The sequence below is a fragment of the Numida meleagris genome, chromosome 2, assembly GCF_002078875.1.
Source record: "Numida meleagris isolate 19003 breed g44 Domestic line chromosome 2, NumMel1.0, whole genome shotgun sequence".
NCBI classification, from domain to species: Eukaryota; Metazoa; Chordata; class Aves; order Galliformes; family Numididae; genus Numida; species Numida meleagris.
In genome coordinates, this window is record NC_034410.1 from 143574787 (window position 1) to 143586984 (window position 12198).

General features: G+C 36.2%; 1 protein-coding gene across 3 annotated transcripts in view; it reads right to left on the minus strand.

Annotated features, from left to right (window-relative positions):
- The window catches only part of TRAPPC9 (trafficking protein particle complex 9), a 472762-nt gene that overhangs the window by 413360 nt on the left and 47204 nt on the right, over window positions 1-12198 (minus strand). For all 3 annotated transcript variants that reach the window (XM_021387135.1, XM_021387133.1, XM_021387134.1), the window contains 2 exons: window positions 10693-10838; window positions 7217-7302 (listed from right to left, as the gene is read on the minus strand). In XM_021387135.1, the coding sequence (XP_021242810.1) occupies window positions 7217-7302; window positions 10693-10838 (232 nt within the window). The remainder of the gene's footprint in view (window positions 1-7216; window positions 7303-10692; window positions 10839-12198) is intronic.

A 12198-nucleotide genomic window follows, 5' to 3' on the forward strand; every position in this document is an offset into this window, starting at 1 on the left:
TGTGGACCCTCTACAACAGTTCCCTGTCCTTCTTGTATTTGGGGGCCCCAGACCTGGATGCAGTTCTCCAGATGGGGCTTCACGAGGGCAGAGTAGAGAGGGACAATCACCTCCCTGTCCCTGCTGGCCACCCCTCTTCTAATGGAGCCCAGGATGCCATTGGCATTTATTCCCTTAGTGTATGACAGAGAAATCTCTTAGCACCCTGAAGTGAAAACATGGCACAAAATAAGAAATTCAACCAAAAATACATTTATTTCATGGTCTATAAAACACAGCATTATTTCCTCAGTAAATTACTCACTTTTTTTTAAGCTCAGTTAACAAATTTAAGATGTTTGAACATAGTACATGCTGTTAGAAGTAACAAATGTATTGTAAAATACAGGAGTCTAAGTTACTAGCTGCTTTTAGAGAGAAAGAAAGAGAGAATGATGATATCCAGTATTAGCCTCTCTAGCAATTAATGCAGTAAGTACAATTAGATTAAACCTTAACTGCATTGAGATGCTTTATACAAATTCAAGAGTCTATAAAAGAAACAGATACTGTTTTTGTAAAGACAGAAGAAGAAAACTTAAGGTTTGAGGCAGAGAAAACCATGCAGAGATTTGAGGACTAAATAAAGAGTTTAAGCAGCAGCCATGCTAGCCATGCTGGTATTGCTTACCTTCGAAAACACCTATAATTGCTTTTCAGTAGGGTTGCAAATGGTGCACCTCTAAAGTTCACATCTGCTGTAAAAGGCAGACTAGCACTCTTCTTTTTCTAATTCTCTATTAGAAAATACCCTTCAGGGTATTTATATATTATACCTTTACCGTTATATATTATACCTTTACCTATACCTTTATAAATACCCTTAAGGATATTTATATATTCCTTAAGGAAACAAAAATGGCTTGACCAAAATATGAATGTGCTTATTGTCAAGAAGAATGAATTACTACATTTAAGCAATTACTAGTAATAAAATGTTTTAACAACTGAGGAGCAAAAGAAAAAAAATGTTATATACAGGTACCTTGTTCTCTACCCCCTGAAACTGCATCAAAGTGACACCCCTAGGTCATGATGATCACAAACATAGCATGCTGACCTCAAGATAATTGATAAAGCAAATTAAGTCCTCACCAGAATGTATTTTGCTTATAATGTATTACAAATGTGTCTTCAGTCTATTCTTTAGCAACAACAACAAAAACCTACAAAAGTTTTAAGAGAATGCAATGGAAATGTCAAATATCTTCACAAAGCACAGATTATTCCTGGTCTAAAAAATTAAGGAGGCTCAAGTGCATTGCCACACAAAGAAGAATGCAGCATGTATTTCTCTCATTATGAGAATTTTACCATCCAGTAAAACTTACAGTATTTATGTAAAGGTATCAAAAAAGCATAAAAGGTCATCACAATGAAAAACAAGCAAACAAAAAAACATAAACCTCAACAAAGCCTTGGTTTTACAGGCATAAACTGAAATCAATGTACTCATTCTTCAAACTTGAACCACACTAACAAGTTTTAAAAGACAGTGATGTGATCTAGAATGTCAGAAAGACACTTCCAATATTGCTATCTCCCAGAAAGCAGAACGCAGCAATATTTGCCAAACATTGCCCTCTGGTGCCTAAAAATGTTTAGATAGATGGAATCAAGGCTGAACTACCGTTATTCCCTTTAACCCAACATATCTGTTGCAGAAAAAGGAAGGGGAAAAAGGGGAGAAAGGGGAGAAGGGGGGGAAGGGAAGAAAAGAAGAAAAAAGTTAAAAAAATAAAGAAAAAAGAAAAAAGGAAGAAGAAAAAAGAAGCAAAAAGAAGCAAGTGTTAGATTTCTTTTCCCTAGAATACTATATTGTATTTCAGTAATAACATTTAGTAAGCACTGTTTTCTGACCAAATAGAATAACAGTATGGGTATGGAAGTTTCCCTCCAGGAAACGTATGAATCAGGAGAAAAAAAGATTTTATTTCCTTATATTCCTATAATAATCTAAATTGTGTGAGAGTGGATATATGCAAGCTATTGCCACAGCCCACCCTTCAATAACTCAAATCTACATTTAGCTTCAGAGAAACAAAACAACCTGTTTGTAAATGGTAGCTTTTGGGGATGCTGTTAAAATGACAGCGGCATTTAACTGCCTTTTTAGGCTTTACTTTTTTAACTCACACTTTTTTTCCCCAAGTACCACTGCCGAAGATAGTTTTCTCATTGAATATACTTTACACAATGTTGTCAAATATTTATTTAAAAGAGCGTTTCCCACTATTTCTAGCAAGATCATTTTAAGCAGACCTGGAATACATCAAATATGACCATTTTCACTCTTCTTCCTTCCACGCTTTTTGTGTGTTTTCTTGCCCAATACAGCTTCGACAACAAGCACCGTCAGTAAGTAAATATTCTCCAAGAGGGCAGAAACAGAACAAAGATGTGAACTCTATGAATTTGAATGAGCCTAAGCAAATTATGGGACTGCTTATACATAAAGATTTTTCAATATTTAAGGTGTTCGTTTTGAGCAGAGAAAGTGCTCGTGGCTAATAACATAGTTTTGAAGTTTACAAAACAAAACTTCTATTCTTACACCATCATTAATCAAGATACTACACTTGTCTTGAAACAAATACGAACTCCAAACAGAATGAGAATCATATAAGAAAGATTTTCTTTTTGAGTTACGAGCTTTTAAAACTGTGAATTCCAGAAACGTTCTGTGTTGCGGCAGCATTTTTTAGTTCCATAATATTCATCTATTAAATACAATTTATACTGCTCCATATCTATCTTCATGGTGATTCTAAGAAAACCGCATTTTCCACAGTAAGTGCAAAAAAAAAAATGCTTTAATTCAATAAATAACATTCCCTAAAATTTCTCAGCCTATAAAGACAGCATATTTGCCTTTAAAATGAAGCTTGAGAAACAGAGAAAAAAGTAGTTAAAATCCTGCAGACATAACAGACTTTGTGCTGTATCTTCACATGCATTCTATTTTAATAGCAGATGTCACCAGACTAAAGCCAGCATTTAAAGCTTCGACATTATTTCCAAGACGTAAAATAAATCTGCCAGAGATTTCACAGAATTTTTTTGTTTTCTGAGGTTTGAAATCCCAAGGTCATTTTTTCCTGGATAGAAAAAAGATTTCACAGCTGTAAGAGAGAGAGGCCAGCATTCACTCACGTATCTGAGCTAGTCTTAACAGATATCAATATTTCTGGAAAAATGTAAAGCTGTACATATATTTATTTACAGCTGAACATCAAATCTACTCTTGACTCACATCCCACCACCAGGACAGCAAAAAAATATTCTGTCTAATGCACTGCAGATAAAGCAAGTTAGGATCATTTTTATGTCTATGTTCATTTAAGGTATCTGCTAAATTTTATCAAGGCACCACTTCTGACCACCACTACTTTACTAACCAAAATATAAAGTTGTTGGACCTAATCACCACCATATTCCAGGATTAAACACTCTTAGTTCCCATTTTACAAGCATTATATGGCTGTTACTGGATGAGCCTTCCCACTACGTGGACAAACAAAAACCAAGACACAGAAAAGTGGTAAATTACAAAGAAACAAGAAACAAATGAAGAACAGATACCTAAAAAGATTCCCAAATCATGAATGTATGTGACAGGGAATAAACAAATGAGGAAGACGGGCAAAGGATTTAGAGGAAATTGAAAAAAAAAAAACAACAAAAAAGTCAACTTCTTGACTTTACAGGGCATCTCACCTGAATAATATCAATCATTCATGCCTCTACAATCGTACATATAAACTAAATGTACTTAGCAACAATCCTGGGTTGCACCAAGAAAGTTTGACCAGCAGGTTGAGGGAGGTGATTCTGCCCCTCTACTCTGCTCTTGTAAGACCCCACTTGGAGTACTGCATCCAGTTCTGGGGCCCCCAACACAAAAAGGACATGGAGCTGTTGGAGAGGGTCCAGAGGAGGGCCACAAAGATGATCAGGGGGCTGGAGCACCTCCCCTACAAGGATAGGATGAGAAAGCTGGGGCTCTTCAGCCTGGAGAAGAAAAGGCTCCAAGGAGACCTTACAGCAGCCTTCCAGTACCTGAAGGGGGCCTACAGGAAAGCTGGGGAGGGACTTTTTATAAGGGCAGGTAGTGACAGGACGAGGGGAAATGGGTTTGAACTGGAAGAGGATAGATTTAGACTGGATATTAGGAAGAAATTCTTTACTGTGATGGTGGTGAGACACTGGAACAGGTTGCTCAGAGAGGTTGTGGATGCCCCCTCCCTGGAGGTGTTCAAGGCCAGGCTGGGTGGGGCTTTGAGCAACCTGGTCTAGAGGGAGGTGTCCCTGCCTATAGCAGGGGGGCTGGAACTTAAAGGCCCCTTCCAAGCCAAACCATTCTATGATCCTATGAATAATAGTGCAAATCATGAAAAAAAAAAAAAATAGAAGCCTTTCTTTCAGTGGGAAACCATTCTCCTAAATAACTTGTGCTCTGTCTCCATGCTCTGTCTCAGTACTAAGTTGTTTACCTTCCAAACTTTCAGCCACATCAAGCAGGATGATACATAAGGAAAAGTACCCTTATGGAAGTTTGGGCCAATGCTTCCAGAGTTACACATGCAATAAGTAAGCTCAGAAAACAACAAATGAAACTTAAAGTTGATGGAAAGGGAAAATAAGGAAAAAAAAAAAGAAGGAAAAAAGGAGTAAGAATATAGATTTCAAGACAGTTGCACGCCGATGAATAATGAACCATGACAACAGGAAACAAGGGACATCATGCAATGAGAATTCAAAAGACTGCCACTCACTGGAAACAAGGTTGAATGAGCAGTCATACTGCACAGGTAAGGTGCTGAGTCAGAAAGAAGGAAAAAGTTGTGGGCCAGATGATGACACTAAATGATGAAAAGGATACGCTCGCTGAACAAATGATTCTGAGGCTAAGTAATTTGAAAGAACATGAAAATTACAAGAAATCAGACAACAAGAAGGCACGGTGACTGCAGGCATGAGTACACGTTAATAATAAAACAAGACCTTTTAAAATATTAAACATTCTGAATTATTAAAATAAAACCAAAAAGATTTCATTCTTGTGATAAGTAATAACTATTCCCACGCACTAGTAAACCCGCAAACAACATCAAAGAATCAAAACAAGTCAGGCTGGAAGGAGATGTCAGAGGTCCTCTTTCCCAACCCACTGCTCCAAACAGTTCATGTCAGCTTTTTTCACTGTCCTATCCACTCAAGTTCTGAAGATTTCTGAAGATGGCGATCCCACTTTCTGTCTCAGAAACCTGTTCCTACTGTATGGCCACTGTGATGTTGGCAAAATAGAACTTTTCTAGTAGGAAAGTTTCCCATTGCTGCAACATGGGAAACTTATCCTGTGCACCTCCGGGAAGAGTCCTGCTCTGTTTTCATTGCAGCTTCCCACCTGGGAAGGACAGCAACAGGAATTACCCACTAGTCCTCTCCTCTTCAGACTGAACAGATGCAGTTCTCCTCACCCGTCCTCTGCTGCTGCACTGACACCAGGCCATATGTATTGCTGCTATACTGGGAGCTCAACATTTGGTACTGAAGACATTGTCTCTCAAACACTGTGTTGAGAGGAGTAATTGCTGTCCTCATTTGCTGCCTACATTCGTGATTCCACACAAATGAAGCAAAATCAACTCATTTCTACCAATTAGACAACATTAGTGCACAGCAGATTTTCTCAAAGCAGTCTATTTTTAGAACATTGACTAAAGAACTATGTTAATCGCTTCAATTATTTGTATCTAGTCTGCATTTCTACTTCCTCCAGTGCTTACCAATGAAACTGAAATTCAGTATTAATTCAGCAGATAACCATCTAGCTTGTAGTATTCGTACTACAACAATTAATTTTCACAGTGAATGGATGAAGTGCACACTTGTATAAATAACTGTATTCCAAACTCTTAAGTGTATGCAACCACTTATAAGAAATTTCCTCATTAAGAATTTATCCAAAAATATTTTGAATATATAATTTCATCATTACTTACACGAGACAGATTAGATGATAAATCAAAATGTTCTTCAAATAATTTTTACACGGAGTCCTTTCTGATGCACAGAGTTACCATTACTTTTTCTATTCATTCCTAACATTTTGAAATACCTCTGTAAGCGTAAGATAAAATGCTGCTGAAGGAACCAACTATGTTAGCTTCCACAATGAATTTTACTGTTCTGTAACTACAACCTTTGGGTGTGTTCATTTCCTGGGGAAAAAAATACTCTATCGTATATGGCATATTACCTCTAATTTAGGTCTAATTGTTTGACTAGCCACTGCAGTAGACCTATCGATAAGGAAAAAGAAAAGAAAAATCCTGAGCTTATAAATACACCCTAATTTACTTGCATGGTTTTACTTAATGGGCTGTATGTGTCAGGACTCCTTTATTAAGGCAATATTAAATATTGGGGAAAAGATGAAAGTATTTAATTAAGGACAATGCTGGATTAGGAGTGACTGGAGATTAAGGTGGTTTGGCAATTAAAGGATGTTTAACCTTTTAAGAGATAATAACTTTTAAAAAATCTTGTTAATTGTCATAAAGAGAAAAAAAATCCACTGTGTTTCAGTAGAGAGCTTGGGCTTGAACCTTCTAACCCGAGACACTTCTCTGGTACTTTAGCTTTTTTCTCCCCACTTCCTTCTCATCATTTTAGTGGCCGGTGGTTTCAAATAACATATATGCTTGGGAATAGCAGATCCATAAGATGAAGCACCTACTAAATATCAAAGCTCAGAACGAGTTACTTTAATTCCTCCTTTTTTTAAAAAATGTGGTCAACATGGGAATTTGTAAAGCTAGGATAAAATCAATTTTTTAACTAACAAGAGGAAGAATACACTAATTATTAGGCTTTAGGATATGATTATTACTTGAAAACCAGTAGAAATAAATTATTTAGCATGAGCTTGAATCAATGCAGAAAGATACAGAATTGATTCACTGGTCAGCAGCAGTAAAGCACTGTAACTCTCCAAACAGCAGACATCTCAGTTCAGTACCTCATCACCACTGCAAAAATATGAGCAAACTTACACGACTGCACTGTTAAACTGACGCTATACTGACATAAACAGATTTTAAACTATTTGATTTATAGAAAACGGTATTAAAACTCTAAGAAGTTAGAGATTTTTTTTGAAGAAGATACGTACCATGTTTTCTACTCGGAGCTCAAAAGGCATAGGGTTGTACACCATCAACTGGACTTCACACACATCTCCCTGGACCCACTGGAAGTCTACACAAAACGAATACAGAATTAATGCAGGAATTGCCTATCTGTAGTGTTATAAAAATGAGCATCAGCTGAGCTGTCAGATTGTTACATTATGTTTGAAATTAACATCTCTCTATGATGTGCACAGCCCAAGTTCTATTCAAGTGTACCAAGGGACACAAGCTGCAAATCACAGGGAAAGCAATGCGTTAAAGGACCAGAAGCATTCATTAATGGGCTTATTATATTCGTGTTAGTAGTGCTCCAGAGCCCAACATTACCTTGGCAAAATTAACTCTGGCACCAGTTCAAAAGAGTACTTAAGCACATTCTTAACGTTAACCATTTAAAACCTTCGGTACTTCCATACTGGGAGGTAGGCCCAAAGTACGCATCACCTTGTACCAAGGCTCAGTTAAAATGCAACCAGATAGGGAACAAACCCCAAAGGAAAAAGGATATGAAAAATAATGGAAAGAAATCTTCAACTATACATAGTTGACGATATGGAGTAAATAAAAGATCATTCTGAATTAAGAAGAAAGCATCTACTCCCCAGGAAGATGTCAACTCCATCTCCTCCTACTGATTTTCCACAGAACACAACAAGAAGTTTGGGAAATACTGTGGGAGGGGAAGATGGAATGAAGAAATATTGATGCTGATTACTGACTGATTGATTGGTGGTTACAAAAGGGAGACTTAAGCAATAACAGAAGATATTAAGTAATTTCTGGAAATATTTCAGAAAGACCTATGACCAGTAAATAGAAACTGCAAGGGCAGCTTATTTCTTGAGCTATCTTACCACAGATTACAGAGGTTCAGTTTTAAGGATAATTCACCACGCTAAGTGGAAAATTTTGGAGTTTTTGGTTGCAGTTAAGGAGGTAAGAAATTTAAGAACAGGAGGTCAGTTGCACATTTACAATTTCTGATGTGCTACTCAACACACAAAGGTTATTTTGCACCACTGCTCCATAATCTTTTCAGCCCATGTGCTCCTGTCTGCCTCCCAGATTTCTCACCATAACCACGTGCATTTTACATTCAGATTTTACACTGAATGTGACGTTTGCCACACAAGGTGAGGACCTGCAGTCCAAATAAACAAAAGGTGGTTTTAAAATACTCATTAAATAGATTAAATAAATCATGACCATAATCTAATCTATAATACACACAGATTAACTTTTAACTAGTTTACTCATTGATTTTAACACATTATTAATGCTCTTTTTTCTAGGATATTAGAAAATGTTCTGTAAAAAAAACAGGATTATTAAGACTGTAATTCACAATTAAAACCATCTGCACTCTTATAGCACATTCACAATCACTATCTGATTACATTTTGCAAGCAGTATTAGAGAGCTCAAGGGAGATGTGTTTAATGCAAATGTTTAAGTCCAATTAACACTACTAGAAATTAACAGCATGCATTCTGAGATATTAACAGGTTATATTACTGTGAAACTGGGAAAGTAAAACAGTAGATTAGAACTAAATGTTCAAATGCACATTTGTGTGGGATGTTTTGTAGTTGTCATGTTGTTTTGTTTGTTTTTAATTAATTTATTAGTATCTGAAGTCTTCTGCGCTTTGCAGTGCCCAAAAGAACGAGCGGCTCTTCTCAAGAGCTGTCACACAGAGTTTCAAAGATATTTAAGCACTGAACGCCCATTATGGTTAACAATCAACTGAAGCAGGCATTTTAGCCCGTGCAAATTACAATAATTTCCTGATTAGAAGAACTACCAGAGGATCAAAGTTCCTTTTTTTGACAAATGTATGCAATGCAACCACATAAAGTGATTCTGAAAATGTAAATTACTGAAAAAAAAAACACGTTGGAAACTAATTATTTCATCTTTCTAAGCTTTACTCAAAACAAACAAAATCATTAGCTTCTCTGATGCTTTAATCTCTCTTTTCTTCCAAGAGAAAATCCTAGGCTCATTTCTTGTTTTTTTGCAGGTTTGACCAATTCCTCACTGTGAAATACTCCCTAAGCTACCTCCCCAACAAAACTATTGAAATTTATTTTCAGGAAAACAAGTAATACATGTTGTGTTGTCTTATTCATTCAGAAACCATAACCACCAGCACCAAGAGCCCTCGCTAGCTCCCTATGGTTTGCTTTCCACAAGATCTACATAAAAGAGAGCAGGGCAATGCTATAGAATTGCTTCCCTGGAGGAAAAGCTTTTGAAAGGAAAGGTAAAATCCAGTTATATGGTGCAAGGTTAAGAGCTGTATTTACATCATCTCTATGTAGATATGAAAGATTACTTGCAAGACTTCCTAATAGAGCTGTATTATACCACCAGCAGTGCTATTTAGACTATCAGGACTTTATAACAAAAATCTCTTTATGTCACAAATCATGAGGTTTATTTCTTATGACTAGTGCATATTAAATCAACTTAAACAGAATAAAATAATCCAATTTATTCTTTTCAGTTAGAAAAGCTTATCAAGTTGAAAGCTTAAAAGCTGAAAACAAGACTTTTCTAAAGGGCTTTATTTCCCATTTGGTTTCCATAACAGAAACACAGACCATTTATTATAGCCATTATTTCTAATTAAAGTAGATCAAATACGTGTCAAAAAACAACCACATTATTTTCAAAGTTTATTAAATTCCTCAGCTTCTTACAATGGTTTTGTTTTGTACATTTGATTGTAACTTTTTTAACCAAACATTAGAGGTTTTAAAAGTAAATGTGCTGGCTATGTACTTCAAAAGATAAAAGCCTTAAAGCATCACAAGAAGCTCAGACATCTCCTTACACTAAACAAATAAAAAAAAACCTAAAAGGAGAAACTGTGTATAACATAAAACTCCTATGGCACCAACTTGCTCTGCTACCAAAAACATGGAGGATCCCCTTTCAATCCCTCAAGGAACAAGAATACCACATAGAACAACTGTTTGTTAAGATTGGCAATAAGATTTTATTTGAATGAAAAAATACAACAAACATCGAATTAAGAGAAATAATATGAACTGTTTTCCAGAGACATATTATAAGAGATACCATCAGATCTACATCTTTTTAATTTCTTACCCTTCATTAGCTATCTTTTGAAATCAAATTAGTATTGCAGCAAAGTCACAGTTTGCTACCATGTCCATCCAAACTTCCAGGTGATGCAAAGTTTGGGTACCGAGGAGCACCCGCTCCTCTGAAAATGAATTTGTTCAACTATGTGACTTTCCTCCCACTTCTGATCTGGTTGACCTGTCCCACAGGTTCAAAAGTCACTGGGGAGGACAAACTTTTGTTCTTTGGAATGTCAGGCTAAAAAAACTGATTAATTCAAAAAGAAATTCAGGTTTGCTATCCCTGACCAAGACAGAATTTCCAATTTAACAAAACAATGTGAAATACCAGAAAATATTCTTACCTATTTTCTTAGTTCGCTCTTCTCCCCGACTGTGAGCAATAATTGGAGAATATATGAAGGGGCTTTTGGTTGACACATTCTGACCAAGTAGACTTTTAATTTTGTGAGGTCGGAGACTGGTAGGGAGGTTCAAGAGTTTCACAGATCTGTTAAGTAAAAATAACTTTTATGGAAGGTTGTGTTAAAAACAAATACCAAAGGAAAAGCATCTTCTAGAGAAACCATCAAAAGCAACACTAGCAAGTGATATGAAATTCCAGCTATTAGTTTCCAAGATAACTAAGATAACTAAGATAATTAGTCTCAGCTAACTGAATTGCAGACACACTGAAACTCCAGAAAGCAACCAAATATTTAACAAATGCAAGCCAAAGCCAGACAGAATTTCATTGGACAACGTAATACAAATAAAGAACTTCTTCTGAGTAAATAAAAGAGGTTTTAAAACAGTTAAGTACACAAAATTGCATCTGGAAGGAAGGAAATGTCACAGGAATTGGAAAGGTCTTGTTGAAAGATCATAAAGCAATTACAAATAGACAGGAAAGGACTGATTTATTAAGCCATCTTGCTGTTAGACCAAAATTCCTGTGATACTAAGCAGGGAAACCCTTGGTCTTCCACTGCTGCTGGGAAATTACAGACAAGATATTAGAAATACAAACAAGTAATATATTAGTGGATTCTCAGTAAAAGTAGCAGCATTGTAAGATCCTTTACAATTCATTGCAGAATCACAGAATCACTGAGGTTGGAAAGCCCTCTACAATCATCTAGTCCAACTGTCAACCCACCACCATCATGCCCACTCATTGAATCATAAAGGCTGGAGAAAGCCTCTATGATCATCAAGTCCAACCATCAATTACTTAAGATTCTGGAAGGAACAAGGAAAGGGAAAGCAGAAGATGATTAAGGGCAACATTCGCTATTAAAGTTATTTTGCCACAGTCTGTTAAGCTTTAAGTATTTGTGTTTTTAATTAAAAATGTCAACAGGAGACCACAATTTCCTCCTTATAATCATTCACGGATTAAATCTTCAACTTTTTTTTTTTTTTAAACTGGAAAATCAAATTTTTAAATCAATAGAAAAACCTGCATTTTTTGCTAGTTGCCACAGGCATCCCACCACACTGACGTGGACAACCAAGAATTAAAATAAAATGCTCAAAAACCTTGCCAGCACTATACTTTTACAAATATATTTCTATACTTCAAGATAGATTATGCATGCACCTAGACATGATGATTGTGAGAGCCCAGCCAAAACCCAAGGAGACTTCAAAACTCAGATGAGGTGCCAAGTGCAAGAATCCTAGAAAACCCCAATCTGTTCAAAGATGAACTAACTTCTTTCTATCCCTATAACTGATCTATAAAACTTATTTCAGTGGAAATCTTTGAGAAAGCTACGAAGAGGTTATGAATGTTACGGTACATGATTAAATTCTCATGTTTTTACGTAGTTCATCAAATACTGTGGCAAGCACTGGAAAACTAAGAA